Genomic DNA, 18,852 nt, shown 5'->3' with positions numbered 1-18,852 from the left:
AGAAAAAAACATAATAGTGGTAATTTAAATAGCGGTTCATGGGATTTATTAACCCTCAGGGGTCCCTCTGTCCTTTTTTGGACATTTTCTTCACTTTTCTTTTTTGATTTGCTGATCATTTTGGCTGTGTTACAGCTGAAGGTATGGATTTCTGCAAGAAAGTGTCTTTTTTGACAAATTTTTAAAATCTAATGTCAGTTACTGTTACAGGGGGGTTCCTCTGAAAAAGGACACACAAAGAAAATGCTATAAAATCATCATATATCAATATTTTTTTCTGCTTTTTTTGCATACATCTCTTAAACCACTTCAGTTCTGCTCAAACCTACCAAATGTTTATTAGTTTTCAGGATTGTAACCCTTTAAATGCCCGTTTGAAGACATGTTGCCTCTTGTTTTATTAAAAAAAACAACACAGAATATGAGATATTTCCCACATAATACATGATGGAGGGATGTGACATTGTTTTATATCAGAGTCTTTTATATCAATACATTTCTCAAAACCAGAATATGATCAGGGTGACTTTTGAACACTGGAAATAAATCATGTACTCATCCCGGCAGTAGCCCCCGTGGCACTCAAAATTTCCCTGGAATTTTGTAGTTGTATATACTGTAGTGGGGACCCCACTGGTGGTCATAAAGTGATGCAGCACACTAATCCAGCTCCAAGCAGACCATTACTTTGCTACCTCTGAGCATCAAAATATGGACATGTTATTTATTCTTCTCTGTTAAATAGCTTTAACATGTCATGAGGAGCAAACAAAACAGTAAAGTCCAACTCAAGCCTAATGTCAGTCTTATTATCTAAAGCAGCAACAGTCAATTCTTCCTCAGTGAGGGGACTCATAGGCAGAGACCTCAGCAGAATTAATCTGCCACTGACACTGCAACTTTGCCCCAGCTCTGTAAAAGATTGACCTTGCAGCACATTGTAATTGAACCCACCTGTCTGTCAGTGTCACTAAAAAGAGGTGAAATCATTTTTCTCACATGTCAAGGAGAGTACTGAGTGAAAGCTTTCTGGATTCATGAAATTAAGATTACACTGTTTTTCTCCTAAATGAGATCATCTCTAATTTGAAAAATATGTTTCTACTTACTACTCTAATTTGTTTCTACATTAAGACTGTTAGTATGTGCCATGGCTAGGCTACAGCATATTATAATTTGGTTGTTAACTTAACTATCATTTGGAAGAGAAGTGAAATGCATGAAACTCCTCAAACACAGATCCTTGTGTTTGTCATGAAAATATAAATGTAGCATCTTTGGGCAAGGTACTGTAGAGTATTGGACTGTCAGTGTTGTCACAGTATAACTGAGCTAAAAAAATTAGAACTAGAAGGCCTAAGGCAGCCAGCATTGCTTCCCCTCAAGATACTCTTGAGATACTCTAGAGGGGAAGTAATGCCGAAAAGTAGGTCCAGGAAGTAGCCCCCAGAGTGCAGGGAGTCACAAGTTGTTTATTTCTTTTAGTGGAGAGGACCTGGACCTCTTTAGTGGAAAGAGGTTCTGTGCTGGTGTCTCTAACTGTCTAACCTATCAACAGTGGTCCAAAGATGGACATGAACCACCAACAAGGTGTTGGGGCATGTGTGATCCGCAGTGGCTCCACCTCACAACTTATTGGACCTGAGGGATCTGATGTTAATGTTTCGGTGTGCTGGAGCTGCCATGGAGGCACATGGAAGACCAACAGCATTTTAAGCAGGGGTGGTAATAAGTTTTGGCTCATGAGTTTGTACTTACATAGAATGGTTTTGATGATTTCATGACTCCATCATCCTCAGTAAAACTGTAAAATGAGTATCAATATCCACATCCCCAGAAATCAAGTGTTATAAACAGAAACAGCAACAGAGTCAGAGCTGAGGAGAGAGATGGAGGGGATTCTTCACTTCTTGGTCAGCATTAAGTAACCATCTGACACTTCCATCACTTTGATTCAATACAGCGTTTATAGGTTTTTGTTATTTGTCCTGTTGCTATACATGATGTCATTGACAAGTCCACTGAGAAGTCTGGTGAGGGAACATGTGCACCGCTGACCATATTGGCTGGCTCAGTAAACACAGCTCTGCTAATCATGAGGGCTGAGTGTTGTTTCTGAAGGCCACAGTGTATTGTTGATCAGGGCTGCTACAGGTTTTTACAGTTGTCATGGCATTATGAGGCCAGATCTCGTAGTGTGAGGGCTCTGCTGCAATCAGCCAGGGAATGAGCTTAATCGTTTATAATGAGTCCAGAGTCCAACCTGCCAGCCATATGAATAAGACAGTGAGAAAGACTTAACAGGTCAAAGGAGTCCAACAGATCCTTGTTTTATATCCACATTACAGAAAAGGAAAAATGTTCTTCATTCTTGTAACTGTATTTAAACTGTATTCCTTAAAGTGACATTTCAATCTGAAATTGTTCTTTTACTTGTCAGCCAGTTCCAGAGGTGAGGACCTGAGTCACAAATATGAAGACTTGAAGACTGGACTTGACAGAATCAAAATTAATCACTCCTGGAATCTAACTTATTACCACTGACTGAGAACATTTTCATACTCTCTCTCTTCGGGGAGGGATTTGGTGTGAATTGTCAGAAATTGTCGGACCTCCTAATCCGAGGTCAGTAAGGTGGGGCTGGGGTTTGTGAAGCTATTCAACCATAGAACAGGCACTTCTGAAGAAGCATACTGGCAGCTTAATTGCATTGTGATATATCGTATTATAACTCAAATTTCAACAATTCATTGAAATTGGTTGACAAATGTGAAAGTCATAGTGCTTTTTATCCAGAAAACATTTGTTTCATGGATGTATCACAAGTCCATGCTTTGTTTACAGGCATGTCTTGCCTGGTCTAATAGAGTACCACAGGAATGAGTCCTAAAAATGAGTTAGGATTGTTGCACTTCCTGTTCCCTCTTCCTGATGGCTCTGGTTTTTTGAATGGGGTTTTTGGTTAGATGACTGAAATAAGGTCTGTAGTTAACACAAGCTCAAGACATTTTCACGTTTTATTCTACAACATAAAATAGGTCAGTAAATACCCCAGTCTTGATTTCTTTAAGCTTTCATGTCTGTTAAGTGTGAGTCTACACACGTTTAATGAGACTTCAGAGGTTGTCGGGGACGTTAAACGTTATCATGTTGAACATGAAAACCAATCTACTCACCACTCCACCTTTACAGCGTTGTTGTGTTTATACAAACTGTCCTAACTCTGTCAGTGGGAAGGCTTTTGTAGAAGAGGTCAGAGATAAATCAAACTACAAGCTGAAGTTTAATGGTGGTGATGTTTAAGTCGTGTGACCGTGGTGTTGAAGTCTTTACTTCTGTTGATTGTATTTAGGCTTCAAACATGGTGGTGTTCATTAGTGAAGATGATCCTGCTGAACTAAACCTGTCCGGATCAACTGTTGTTTATTTTCTCTAATAATCCAAAAGCCAATGGAAAACTCCCATTGAGCTTTTTGTTGAGGGAACTAGGGAGATGATCAGTGCTTGAAGTGGGGAAAAAAAGTGGCGGTACCCACCTGTGCATCGGTCGATATAAGCAAAACATTATTAAATTCTAAATTTCTACAGTGAATAAAAGACACTAAGATATCACTGGTGTTCACAACATAAATGTATAACCTCAAAGGAACCATTTGCTGAAGTACTAATTTGATACTGTATATTATGTATGTGTTTACTGCTCTGTGTGTGTATGTGTGTGTGTGTGTGTGTGTGTGTGTGTGTGTGTGCAGTAACAGAACTCATCAGGTTTCAGATCTGCAATGGAGTTACTCCACATCTCTCAGAGGAGGCATGTGATAGTCTCTTGGCACTCCATGAGCCCTGTGGACACACTTTGGTTAATTGAACTAGCATCAGAAGACTTTAAATAAGCACAGATGGACTCTGCTAGGATTAACTTGATTTGTTGAAAGGTGAACATGTGAGTCATATAGTGCCCTCTGGGTACTACAGTTTATATAGGGTTAATACTAGGGATGAGCGATACCACAACATTTCTTTTCGATATGTAATAGGGGGAGGGCCATTACTTTTTTATAATTAAATGCAGCTTATGTGTTTTCATAGGGGAGAGTAGTGTCATGATTTGTGAGGTATATGCATCATTAATACATTTTAATGACCACTAAATGATTTGACAAAGGTCTGCAATCATTTCAAGGATGGTAGAATGTATACCTGCCACCTACAGTATGAGACCTGGGTTTGATTCCCAACTGAAGCATGTATGCAACAAGTATAGCAGAACAAAAAACGGCTTCATTCATTCATGCAGCACTTTGTAAAAACGTGATAAATGGATGACAATACTATTGTTTCATACAGGCATCACTGCATTCCTTTTTAAAGTTATTTTAGGGCAATTTTGCCTTTTCCTAATGTGATAGGGACAATGAGACAGAGACAGGAAAGAGAGAGTGAAAGAAAGGATCAAATGCAGAAAATGGCACAGACTGGATTCGAATGCAGGCTGCTGCAGTTAGGACTTAAATGAAATGGTATGCGCTCTATCATGTGAACTGTGGATGAGCTACATTGTTGCTTTCATGCGTTGGAATGTCATGGCTGCGGTGCCAATTGGTTCATGTTTGAATGCACACGACATGACAACAGCAGTGACAAAGAGTGTGTGCTCTTTTTTGTGTCACGATAATGGAACACCATTTTTACTCTGAAAGGAGTCCAACATAGAAGAGATGAAAACTGAAACTGGTATGGATCCTATTAACACTAGAATTCATCTTCAAAAACAAGACGTAATTTTATAGATATTTTGGGATTGATCCGCCCACCCCTAGTCAACATGAATCACCCAGAACCTGAAATGGAGAGATTAAAGAGAGTACTGGAAGCTTGTGAGAAGTATGCAAGAAAAAGTAATGGTATGCTAAAGAGTGAAATAACAAACTGGTTCGTACAGGCCCACTTCGAGCACGGGTGATGATAACTTCAGGGTTGGTCTACAAAAATACAATCTAATCTTTGTGGCACTCTATATGGAGGCTTCTTCTTCTTCTGTTAACTATAACAGCATTTGGCACCCATAATTGTTGAAATACCACCATCTAGTGGAAAGCACTTTTACTCCTGCATTTGTGAGTTTTGTGTGACACAAAACAGCGAAGTGGAACAATCTTACAAGGATCCACATGAATAAATGGAGATTCGCAAATGTATTTCCATTGATTAATTCAAAGTTGACGCACAAATGTTGATGTATGAGTTTTAAATCAGAGATACAGATTCACAGATTACAAATCACTTTTTACCAGTTATGTAAGTAGGCATTTGTTTGTGAATGGTTTTGAGACTGTTTTAACACCATAGTATGCTCCTTTAAAATTTCAACTGACTACAAGTATGAGATGGGACTGAAATGGTGTTGAAGGCAAATCCTGTTATTGCCCATCCACAGCCCCAGCCTCCACATGCTCCGTTTGCTTTGTACCATATGGACCTCTTCCTGATTCCTTAACTGGAATTTAATGTTGCCAGTGAACACTAATGCGGATTACTTTCATATAAACTTTCCAGCAGACAAAGTTGAATTGAGGATCCCTGCCAAGGGCACTGGGAAAATAATCTTTTCTTACTTGGGCTTTAGCGTAGTTTGCACTAACAATATGGATAAAAATTAAATCCATAGGTACAGAATGCCCACACCTACAGTAAAGTAAGCCACTTGAGAATACATTAAAGCAACTTCATGAGTAGTAGATTGTATCCCGCATTAACAGTCTCATACATACAGTATAAGGAGCTGGGCAGTTCTTAATCCCATCAGACACAGTCCCATATCAGTACACAGGCTGAGATTAATGCTGAGGGCTATTTTCACTCCCACAATCAAAGTGATGCAAGTCTGTTTACCAGCTCTGACACTCCACAGAATATCAAGTGTGAAACAATCTAATAGAATTTACACTTGTACATGTGTCAAGAACAACAAAATCTATACTGCAATTTGGGATTAATGGTTTAGTGAATCTATGAATGAATACATTAAGGGGATAACTGAATGAATGTTCAAATGAATGATGGGTTGACCCAAAAGAGGCTAACCTATAAGGAATAAAATAAAGAAGTACTTCAGCTGCTTAATTCAGAGCTTTGTCAACAACTTGTCCAAACCCACTTTCACTTTATTTTTATTCAAACAGTGTGTATTGTTTTATGACGTGACAAGCACAGTGTTGGCAGTGGTATCAGCACCCAACTTGCTGAAGGATCTTCTTAAAACATTTCTTCTATTCTTTTCTCAGTAAATTGTTTTTGAGACTGTGATTCTGTCAAAGACACAAAAGTAAATGTTATCACTTACTAATAAAGAATCTTCATAAAGTTTTCTGAGTTGTAAATACATGGCTAAGGAATTATTTCCTAATGATTGATAGATTTAATATTAGCCATGAAAAAGAACAATTTGGAGTCATTAGGTTTGTACCTGGAGGATTAAAAATGTGTTAGAGGGCAGATCAGGGCCACATGACTGCTGGGTGACAATTAATATCTTTATTGAAAATGTTGTATAGGATATGACTTTAAAACAGGAGAACAATATTTGTTCTCTTATTCTACCAGTCCAGAATCTTTACTTAATCAAACAGTTTGTCTGCTGATAGTGACGAATGTTCTTAAAGCTCCATAATTTCCTCTTCTCCTGTGTTCTATTGGAAGTGTGGATCCATAAGAAGATATATTTGTGGTTTTAGGAACCAAAAACCATCTCAATGTAGTTTTATATCTCCTCTCTCAGGCTTCTCTCTGGAACTCCTGGAGCTCTAGTAACAACAGGTTGGTGAGCCAATCAGAAGAGAGGAGGCTCTGAATCTCTCTTCTGATTGGCTGACTGTTTTCTGATTGATCCAATAAAAATATAGCAGATTTCAGGTAAAAACACTCAGAGAAAAGAAATCCTGCAAGGTAGGATGGTGGTTCCAGATGGGTGGAGCTTGCTGAGGGCGGTGACTGCTTTGTTGTGACATCGCAAAGTTCCAGAAATTTTTACGACTGGTTTTAAGGCTCAGTCTCTGAATACAGGCTGTGTGTACTTTGGCTGAGTGCTTTGATACTTTAATGTAACTCTAATGAAGCAACATTTTTAACTCAAACCTTCATCTTCTCCAGCCATTACCAAACAGTTTTTGTTCCTAAATCTAACAAAAACTTAACCATAGTGGAAGACCAGAAAGCATATGGATCTGTTTTGTAGTCGTCATTTTTAATTATACTGAAGACTGATCACGTCGTCGTCTCTTATACTGTTCAGGCAATCACAAAGGAAAACTTAGGCTTCTCACTTGCTCCCAACTTTTATTGCTTGTGATCCTTTGCTCCACAGGTTTATATGTCCAGCTCAACAGAAGACTTTCATTCTTTCATTTAAATTGTTTTAGAGGAAAAATAAGTCATTCACAAAATATATTACATTTAAACTGATTAATCTACTATACGTGTCCAGGTCATCTGGGTTGTCAGTAGACACAGATTGCTGATACTGAACTATGCAGAGCTCACACAATAGGCCGGCCGGTCATCCAGGCCAAAAAATCCATGGCTGGACAGATTCTCCTCATGCCGATGTTATTAGTGTTGGAGGTCTGTGATGGCTGTTCGCTGGCTGAGCCCGACAACAAAAGGTGGTTTTATCCTATTAGCAGAGTGCTAACATGTCTAATTCCTCTGTAGCAGACCAGTCTGTCTCTTTAGATGCAGCAGGCAGAGAAAAGTTCCACCGCAGTGCAACAGTCCAAGACACACAGATCGATCCAGTCTGTGTGGGTACAACAGAACAAGGTTGAAGACTGCAAAGTGTTTCGCTCTGCCAGATCCAAGGTCAGCCAGTGATCCGGACATGGGAGGCAGGGTGAAATGAAACCCATGGAGGCATGTCAGAAATGTTAATTCTGGTTGACCAGGCATAAACAACATTGTCAGAGGAATTAGAGTTTGTTCCTGTGCTCTGAGTTTCACTGACACGGCAAGAACTGTTTTGGTGAGGGCCTGCACTCCCCCTTCTACAGGAAAAACTTTTCTGAATTGTATAAATATGCATTTTGACTTTTTGTCCAATGACACAGGTTGAAGGGCACAATTTAAAAGCACTTTTAAAGGCTCAGTTCTTTGGTTCTCAGACCTATTTTCCATAAAGACTTCATTGTGCTTCAATTTTCCTCTTAAACACACACCCACTCACACACCCGCTCACGCACACACACACACACACACACACACACACACACACACACACACCAGTATGAGATTCCTTTTTTCTCTGGCACCACAGGGTCTAGGGTGACATCACTGACCCAGAGGAAGCCAATTTTCCTATTTTTGGTGACATACAGCCAGGAAAACCCTTTCTCTTTCCATCCTTCCCACTCTCTATCAAAGCCTGTCCCTCCATCACTGCCTCTCTTTCATCTGAGCTTTTAACACAGCAGATAAGATATGAGAGAGGTCTGGGTGAGATGTGTGGAGGCTGTCGCAACTTGGTGGGGTGACTTGTCTAAAACAGATTACTGACTGTGAGATAATGCAGCAGCCCAGTGGCCACAGAGGGTGAAGTGGTGGCTCTCTTTACTGTTTCAGCAGGTTGTTATTCAGCAGAGTGAGACCTGCACCTCACTGCTGGACTCTTCCACTCTCTGGAGAATGCATTCACTGGAACAACACTGCAGCAAACTGCAGCTGAACAGAAGTAGCAGAAATGACTCTACTGAAAAAACAGTATTTCTTATATTATTAGTATTTCTTCTTTAGCTTAATCTGAGTATAGACTGTATTATGCAAGACTGCTGACTTCATTCAGGTAAAGGTCTTGCCTTGCAATTTTGATTTATTCTGTTTTGTTTCTAGCAAGATACAAGTGACATGGTTAAGCTTTGAGTTTAGAGGCAAAAACATGTCATTTTGATTCAGTCTCTTAGTAATAAGTTTTGCATCAGTTCATTTGAATGTTTTTGTTTCTTTGAGCACTAAAGAAAAAACAATTACTGAATAGTCATATGAATTTGAAACTAAAATAATATAATCTGCAGTTCAGTACAAGCAGATCTGATTCATCTGTGTGGTGGATCCTCTTTTTGGGATTTTTATACAAACTCATCACCACATTTTTTTAAGTATTTCCTTTGCACTTTAATCTGGATACACACACAGGACGGGAATTACACCACATCCAGTTATCAAAGTACACCATTCTTCATAAAAATATTCCCTCATCAGTTTTGATGATGGTACTCTGAGCGCTGTCTAAAGATATGGGTCCAAAATCTTGAGATCTGGTGACTGTGAAGGTCACAGCATATGATTTACATAATTCATCATATCTCATCAAACTGTTCAGTGACTCCTTGTGACCTGTGAATGGAGACACTGGCATCCACTCCATCAGCATGGAAATGTTTTTTGATCTGCAGTGACTCTTCCCTCCAAGGAGACTAGGGGAGCCAAACCATGGCAGCAAAATGCCCCCAACAGCATAACAGAGCCACTGGATCCCCGCACTGTAGAGGTCAAGCATTCAGGCTCTCGCCCATTTGTGGAGAACATGGTGAACATGCTGTTTTCCACTGTAGACCACCTCTGGTTTTTACACCACTGATTCTCTTAACAATGAGGGATTATCATTACAGCTCTACTATAATGTCCCTCTCTATGTAACTGTGGATGGACTGCTGTTGCTAACACCATCTGATGACATCCTGCATTGACATTCTCACCTGAGGAAGAGCTTCTCTTCTGTTTTTATCATATATCACACTAATGCACAAATGTCCAACCCTGTTTATTGATGTTTTTCCCGTAGATCTAAATGCAGATGTCACTTTAGTCATTGTTGCTATAGAAACACCAGCCAGTTAAGCATCTTTGTGACTGAAGCTCCTGCTCCGTGCCCCAACAATTAACTCTCTTTCAAAGTCACTGAGTCACTGTCCTCTTCCGCTCTTGATACAAAATCAAAAATTAGTGGGCCTGATCAACATTTTTAACCTTGTTAACATCCATATGATGTTTTTAGCTAATACAGACATATGATGAGAAACATAATCATCAGCACCATGACTGAGTGTTTCCACCTTGAACTGCAGTGAACCAATGACAGTCTCATAAAAACAGATTCAGACAGCCAGGGTTTCACATGTGACAAACCTAAGGAACCAATCCTGTCAACGGGGCTAAATATACCCGAAACCTTGTCAGTAAAGAGAGAGAAAGTTAGCATTAGCGCAACCACTGTGTCAGCCACTGTCAGTTACAAGCTAACAAACAATATAAACAAATAAAAGATGCTAACTACGCTAACTGTTCTGATCTGTCTGCTAGTCTCCGTTTCTGGTCTCAGCCTCTGAGTCTGGGTCTGACTGAGGCTCAAACATGTGGCTGAGTCTCTCTGATGTTTCCTCCTCTAACCATCTTGATGCTCTCTGCTCTTTCACCTGTCCACCTGGAGACAGCAGGTGGTGGGCGGGGCTCAAGGCCTGATCCAGATTTCTCAACCAAGTAAAAGTAGATGAGCTTCAGACCCAGTTGTCCAATTTTTTCACTTTTTATGTGTGAAAACCATGTTAAACAAATTATGAATCATAGCAGAGCATTTTTTATAGTTTAAAACATGTGTGGAGGAACTTTAAACATAGCCACAACCATTTGCTAACCTCCACCAAACCTTAACAATAGTTTATTTGTCATCACCATAATCTTTCTTTAACCTTAAGGGAGATATTTGTAAGTTTTACTTTTGCTACATAGCAAACATTAGCATTAACAGCTGTTTACTTACCAGTCGGAGAAAGAAACGTTGTGAGTTTAGCATCAAACTTCATTCCATTCCTCACCGAGACCTGTTTCCAAAGCCGAAAAAAATATTAACTATTGTTTTGCGTCTATTTCTATCACTTTTTTTCATCTACTGAAGTTAACATGTTAACCAAGAAGCCCCAGTCCCCCTCACTTTCTGATACCGAGTCACTGTTGTGTCCAATCCACCCAGAAGAAGTAGCTACTCAGTGGATGTATTATAATATATATATTCTTTAGAGACTTTTTACAGTGTTGTGCTGTCTGGCCCCGACTTCCAATCAGGGTCGGAATATTTGGGAATCTCATAATTAAATTCAAATTAAATTCTCAATTAAATAAACAGAAATGGGGAAATTGTTTTCAAGCTCTTATGGCAAACTATTCAGTCCTGGTTTAAATCTCTGCATTTTGCAATATGAAACATATTTCCTTTGCACAAACATAGTTTAGACGAAGGTCACTGCCTGACTAACAGAGGGGAAAAAACAGAGATATGTGTGGGTAGCAGCTTTTTTATTCAAAAAGTTATAATAATAATTTGTAAACAGTCCTTTATCTGTATGAGGATTACAAAATGAAAGTGTAATTTACTGACTGAATGTCTTCTGTAGAAACAGGAGCTTGTCAATATTTTTTGGAGTAAGTGCTCCACTATGCTATGACTAACATTGTGTTTCAGTGTGAACCGTGGAGACTTTCATCAATGCTGACTCCATCAAAACCTGTTCAAAAAGATGTTTCACTGGTAATAACTGACCTACTAGTAACACTAAATGAAAACTGAGAGCATCGACAAAATCAGTGGGACTCATCTTATGGGGAACATGAATGTTTGTCAGGATATTTCAGTCTGGTCCAGAGTGGTCGACTGATATGGTCACAGGTGTGTATGTAGTGATCTTCTTGAAGTGAGCAATTGATCTGATCTGATGTCAATAAAACTGTAGGAAGAGTTCTGTATTCTGAGTTCAGTCCATATTAAACTGTTACATCAGAATCAGAAGAACTATTGATAAGCCTTTGGTGTCTGTAGTAATTCTAGCTCTTGTCTGACAGAAGCAGCGGAGGAAGATGGGCAATGTTATTAAAAGTGACAACATCCACAGACAGAGGAGGTTGGGTTGGACATCAGTCATCAAACTTTAACACAGTAGATTCCTTTTTGTTCAGTCAACCACAACCGGGCTCATTCTCTAACCCAGACCACAATGATCTTTCTTTAATTAAGACAATTATTTTTAATTATTAATTTGTTTAACTCGGAGGACTTGTTAACCTCAACAGACCTCTGACACAACATGTCCACTGTCTGTACAGAGATTAAACTAATATCAACCCTCTGATCTAACTCCTGGTGAGACAGTGAAACCTGATCCTCCTTGTGGCAGAGCATTACTATCATTATTTGTAGTTGTTTTCTCATTTGTCACTGAACATTTTACTTAGTGATGTGTTAAGCCCGACACTGCTAGTCATAATCTGAAGTATTGGACAAAGTGAAATTTGACCTGATGATGGTGCTCGGCACACGGGACCACAGCAGCTCTCAGCAGTCCATCCTATGACTGTCAAGACTATGTCAACCTGCTGGTGCCATGAGAGGAAAGGTCAGGGGTCACTGTGCATATATCTACCTAGCTGTGTCACAGCCTTTTATGCCTCTGTGTTTTTCCACTCACCCTGCCTCTGTCTCACTCTCCACTCTGCTACACCTCCTTATCAGCCTCACTGTCCTCACCTGTTGCCTCCAGCTGCACTCCATCTCCAATCAAGCCAGTATATATGCATCCCCGGTTCACTCGCATCTTGCCCGATTGTTCTAGTATCATGCAAGACTTTCCAACGTTCAGCTCTGAACTGACTTCCCGTTATCAACTCTGCTCATCCCTGACCATCCTGCCTCGTCTCTGCCCCAGTAAATGCCTCAGCCTCCTGTCCCCGACCACGAGTTCTGCCTGTGCACTTCCTGGTTCCCGTCTGCTTGTCCCTGTGGCTGTTTGGCGTTCTCCAGCTCTGACGTCGCAACGTCAGTGCTTCCCTGCTGGTTTCCTGATCCTTTGTCTGGCTTTGATTAACCGCCTGCTTCTTCCTGGTTCGTCTGCCCCGCTGATTGCTCACCTGGTTCTGATCCTCTTGCTTCCTCGACGACGTCTCCAGCTTGCTCCCTAATGCACGGCACCGCCAGCCCCAGCCTTCGGGTCCACAAACTTTCCCCTGTGTGTGAGAGCTCAGTCACCTCGCTCCACTCACCTGACCCACGGCTCTCCAGTCCCGGACCCGTTCCTCTACCCCCAATACCCACCTGTGTGTGTTCTCTCTGCTGGTTCATAATTAAAAGTCATTACCAATCATACCTATGATGTGTGGTGCTGCAACTGGGTCCTACCAGCATCCGTTACATGTTGTGCAAGTGTTTAAACTGGTCCTTTAAACAAATGAGAGATATCCAACAAGCTCTGTCTTACGACCATAAACCCTTGTATTTTGTGGCTTTGTTTTCACTCTATTCACTCACTCTTGTCTTGGTCAGTACAGTAATTCTCTTGAAAGAAACATGTGAGACATGTCAGTGTGGCTGGTGTTGCACCTGTGAATATGTAACCTGACTGAAGTGTCCTCTCTGTTGGCGTTTGTCCTTCTGTAGGCCTCCAGAATGACCCGCTCAGATGAAGACAAGGACATCGGGTGGGACGCCTGGGGCCCCTGGAGTGACTGCTCTCGAACCTGCGGGGGGGGGGCCTCTTACTCTCTGCGACGCTGCCTCAACGGAGGGTAAGACATATTTACCATCTAACAAGACACAATTTGACAGCATCTGTGAAAGAGATGGAAATGTTTTTTAGCAGAAACCTGATCATGAAAAGGAAAATACAAACTAGAGCTGCTGCTCGCTATTTTGTAAAGACTTAAACACCAAACTGGTCAGAGCTCTCACATCACATTTTTCATACCACAAAATACATTAAGGATTCATCCTCTTTGGAGGTTGTTGGATGGATGTCACAATCAGAAGAAACATTTGATGTAGCAGGGCTAATGATGTCGATCAGCGGTGTGAAGCACAACTCTTGAGCTTTTCTTCAATACTCTTATGAAGTTTGTAAAATATTTGAGTCTCTCTTTTTTTGATCAATAAGTTATAATCGGACAAAAAAATCTCTTGATTACAGGAGGTGGACTTGAAGGTTTGTTTTCATCCACCTACGTTCTGCTCCTCTACACTCTCATTTACCTGAAGTGAGAGACTTGAGGAGTGAGAGGACTGTTTTGTGGAAAGAGCAGCTACTTGGAGGACAATGTCAAAAATGACACCTTTGTGATCAGAGGCAAAGTATTTCAAAGTTGATAAGTAAAAACTAAATCAAGAGTATGGCCTTGGTCATGTGTGGATGTGATACATGCTGTTTAAAAATTCAGAAGCAAAGTGTCAGTGAGGTTGTCCACATGAATACCAATAAGACTTTATCATAGCTAAGAACAATAGATTAAATAAAGTCAGATAAGAATATAATTGGTTTAGGCTGATGATAAATAACTGTACAGCAAGCAGGGGGATCACAACTGACTGAGGACATGACAGTTCAAAGCCGGAATGGTTTCTCCACTGAGATAAGGCTACAGCTCAAATGCTTTTTAAGAGCCACAGCAATGCCACCTCCATGACCAGTGAGCCTGGGGGAGTTGAACATAGAGTTTGGGGGATGAACTTCAGTGAAGACACTGATGTCACCTGACATAAGCCAGGTCTCTGTTACAAAGGGTAGGTAGTAATAAAAATCATTTAACATCAAGGTTTTATTTGCTACAGATTTATGTATGGGCTACATTAACAGACATGGTGAGACTCGGGTTGAGGAGCAACTGTGATTGGCTGGAGATGACGGAACTGAACCTTCTGATAACACATTCATTCAGTTATTGAAAGAGGGTTTTATACTACTGAGAACAGGTAAAGTGAACTCTGGGATTTGAAATGGAGATTCAGGGATGAAGTGCCATGCGGAGAGGACTGTATGATGCTGTCCTGACGCTGCATGTTAGCTGCTAGCATTGGGCTACCTATCCTGTTGAAGCAAACTGTAAATTCTGAAGGAGAAATGATTCCAAAACAGGTCCAAATTTGTCAGTGAAACTTGTGCACTGTGCAGTTGTGGAGGCTGAGGATTCTGCTTAGGAGACCTGCACCAGGGAATAGGACTGGAAATAAAAACAGACTTCCCACAACTACTTAAAAGGCTGAAAATGTCATTGAAATAATTTTTTTTCGTTGGAGGATGGGGGTGAGTGCAACCCTGGGAGCTTGTCTAGAGTGTCGGGGACTGTGGCTCCAGGGAAACAATGTGTGGCTGCGTTGAAGAAACAGATGTTTCTGATTTATGGATTCCCCAACTATTAATGTGGAAGGGGAAAAAAGTGGAAGAGGAGATAATGGCTGCAGATTTTCATGGCAGGAGGGAGAAAGATCTGTTCCACACTGTCTGTTGACTGAGGATGAAGTGTCCTGGTAAGTGAGTGTTGTGGTGAGGAAGCAACATCAGCACTGAGAGAGTACTTCCCTGCTGGTTCTTGACAAGGAAAATGTCCAACATCAGCTGGTTGGACTGCAGGGGCATCAGACGGGGAATGTGTAGTGGCTTGAGAGGCTCAGGAGAGGTGGTGAAGCAGCCCTGTTCAGTGTCGAGCAGGAAGAAGATCGTGGACAAGTTTGAACTGAGATAGCCAATATGTTATGACTGGCCAGAGGCCACTTCCATGAAACTGGACAAGAGTTTTTCTTGATGTTCTCCTTGAGGATCTTTTTGTTTGCATTCTCATCACAGTTGGTAACTGGTTACTAGAGCGAATGCCATGCTTTTTCTTCAATCAATTAAAATGCAAATGTCATTCAACTAAAAACTGCTCGAAAAGCTGGACCTGCTGTGAAAATCAGGCTTTGTAGGTTTGTTGTAGCTCTCTCACAGGGGTATGGTTTCTCTCAGCCACTGCACCTGTCAGTCTGAAAATTTTACGTCAAGTCCAGGTCCAGTCCTATGACTTGATAAAGGTCATTACATGGGCAGCCACAGCATCGACACATGCATGTCATAAATGACTGACAAAATAAAAACAGTACATAAGAACAAACATATGTAAATGGTATTGTACTGACTGAAGTCTTTGCTCAGATGTGACATTACAGCAACGTCACTGAAATGACAATGAGGGAAGTAAAGGAGCAGCTCTCTGGGCCGGTGTGGTGGGATTCTGGGTAGTCAGTCTTGGTTGGGTGTGTTCCGTATGTTCCTCACACTGATAAATGCATCAAATGTGTGGATTTCAAATCTCAGCAGTTTTTTAGAAGTCACCATCAGGCTGTGTGCTCTCACTGTTAGCTTGTCTCTGCTTAGTGATTTGTTGTGCTGTGTTGCTTGTCCAGGAAGTCATCACAGCCAATCTGTTTCAGACTGTGCCATGCGGCATCATTTTAGAGCCTTCTGGCAACACATTTGTCTCCATTATTTCTGACTTCTGCTCAGCCTCACTGTCTCTCCCATGCCACTGCTGAAATCTTGGCAACATAGTCATATGTTTGAATTTTTCTACTACATACACACAATATAAACCATGGAAACAGTAATGCACACAGCAGAACCAAAGCTTCTTAATTGGCACTTTGTGGTTATGAGTTGGAAGGAGTGGAAGTAAAAGAGATAAAAGAGGAGTAAATACACCCTGCAAACTGGCCTGGGTTTTTCTAGAGGTAGTTTTATGGTTGTGATTTATCATGTTTGGGCCAGTGTTGCTTCATTGAATGTTTCCTGTGGAGGACAGGTTTTCTCATGCAGGGTTTAGAGTTACCGTTGCTGAGAGACAGATGTTCATGAGCCCTGGAAAACCATGTCAACTAAGGCTGTAGAATTCTGCTCATCCCAGATTATTTTCCATCATAGATACTGACTGTAATAATCAGGTCACAATGTTGTTCCCCTCAAAGCTCACTCAGATTATTGTGAAGTTAAATAATAGACTGAAAATTATGTATGATACTTTTTATTTCTGTTTTATCTAAAGCCACTGAAAACCTATTCTACATATTTTCTGTAACATAAAAGGGAGTTTGGGGGTTATTCCACTGATCTAGTGTTGCTCCTCAGTAAAGTATTGTGGGGGGGGGACTCACAACTCCGCAGGCAGCTGGCCACGAACACTGTTAGATGTTGATATTTGGTTGGCTAATGTTTGCCCAAAATCCAACGTCTTCTAATCGTCTCATGCCAACAACATCTTGACATAAAGACATAAAAATATGTATAAAAAATAAAAAAATATATATATATATGGATATGTCCTCACAGTTTTCATGGGTTGAGATTTGGTGACTGTGAATGTCAAAGCATATATTTCACTCATCAAACTATTCAGTGACCCCTTGTGATAAAGGTGATCACTCAGAACAACTTTGTATTGATTTCCTCTAAGGACCATACCAGTGAAATACCCTCATCATCATTTTCATACTCATCAAACCGTTCAGTGACCCCTTGTGCAATGTGGGTGAGGGCATTGTAGTCCTGGTACCCAATTATTTCCAGACTCTTTGATCAGGGTCACATTGATCAAAGCTACACACTGTCCCACCCAACTCCTGCCAGCCTTCAGAGGCTTCAAACTGTCCAAAGAGATGCACAGGTTTATATACTGTATACACAGTAGAAGGGCGATGGTATATGGCTACAGTGAGATTATCCAGCTTGATCTGTGATGTTCAACTCTTACACACACACTCACACACAGAGAGACGCTGGCTTTCTGTCTGGGCCTGGTGTTTCTTTTGGAGTGCAGTTTGTCCCGTTGCTTTGCCTCCTCTGGTGCCAGATTGTGCCTTTTCCCCTTTAAGGGTCCATTAACTCCGAACTAGCTCTATCTGTCCTCATAAAGCAACAATCAAAAAGCAGGGGAAATACCTGGCTGTGACCAAAAGCATCAAAACTGTTCCACTCTTAATTCAGAGATGACAAGGGTCTACAGGTAAATTGTTGCTAGGTACCATGCTGAATCATAACAGGCTAGTGAATGATGCTTTTCTTAGAAGATGTTGCTTTGATCTTTTTTACAAAGCTCTTTCAGGGCAACATTTACTAATTGTCAGACTGCACTTCAAACATGCTATTTTATGTTTTGGGTTTAATACGTTGCTCTGTAACTTTCTGGGGTTCTGGAAAACTTTGCCTTTTTATTACTTTTTGATCTAATAATTAACTGAACCCAGAGCACCCTTTAACCCAGAGCACACAACTTTCACAGCCCTTCCTCTCAGAGTTGGCTTAAATCATTGAAAGCTCCTGAGAAGCTCAAGTGACAGAGATGGTGACAGAGACAGTGACAGAGACAGTGACAGAGACAGTGACAGTGACAGAGACTGTGAAAGTGACAGGACAGTGACAGAGACTGTGAAAGTGACAGGACAGTGACAGAGACTGTGAAAGTGACAGGACAGTGACAGAGACTGTGAAAGTGACAGGACAGTGACAGAGACTGTGAAAGTGACAGGACGGTGACATAGACAGTGACAGACAGTGACAGGACATTGACAGTGAAAGTGAGAGTGACAGAGACAGTGACGGAGACAGTGACAGAGACAGTGACAGGGCAGTCACAGTGCAATGACAATGCAGTGTCAGTGCAGTGATAACGTACTGACAGTGCATTGTAAACAAACGTGTTGGCATCTATGGTGCAAACTCTAGTGCAGGTTTGATTTAGAAGGTGCTCATGGACTGGTGACAGAGTATATAACTGTACATGGTTGCTACACAATGATGTTAACATGGCTGACAATGTTTTACTGAGAGGTAAACTGGGACATAATGTTTATGCTAAATGTCGTCACAATGGAAATGTCCTCAATCCATGTGTACTAGAAATATAGAATTAACACATCAAACAGATCGATCTGGAACAGAGGTATTTGATTAACCCTAGAACACTATTGCTCAAACTCAAAACACCATCACTAACGCCGGGTGATTTTTACCCGAGATAATA

The 18,852-nt window shown here is 40.9% G+C and overlaps 1 protein-coding gene across 1 annotated transcript in view; it reads left to right on the top strand.

Annotated features, from left to right (window-relative positions):
* Positions 1 to 18,852, top strand: part of adamtsl3 (ADAMTS-like 3) — a 196,309-nt gene that overhangs the window by 69,383 nt on the left and 108,074 nt on the right. The window contains exon 2 of the mRNA XM_023425560.2: positions 13,472 to 13,599. Coding sequence (XP_023281328.2) covers positions 13,472 to 13,599 — 128 coding nt within the window. The remainder of the gene's footprint in view (positions 1 to 13,471; positions 13,600 to 18,852) is intronic.

The sequence above is a fragment of the Seriola lalandi genome, unplaced genomic scaffold (genome assembly GCF_002814215.2).
Source record: "Seriola lalandi dorsalis isolate HSWRI2012SDOR001 ecotype SW California unplaced genomic scaffold, Sedor1 jcf7180002054784, whole genome shotgun sequence".
Taxonomy (NCBI): domain Eukaryota; kingdom Metazoa; phylum Chordata; class Actinopteri; order Carangiformes; family Carangidae; genus Seriola; species Seriola lalandi.
Note: the sequence above shows the minus strand (reverse complement) of the source record. Positions and strands in the feature narration are given on the sequence as shown.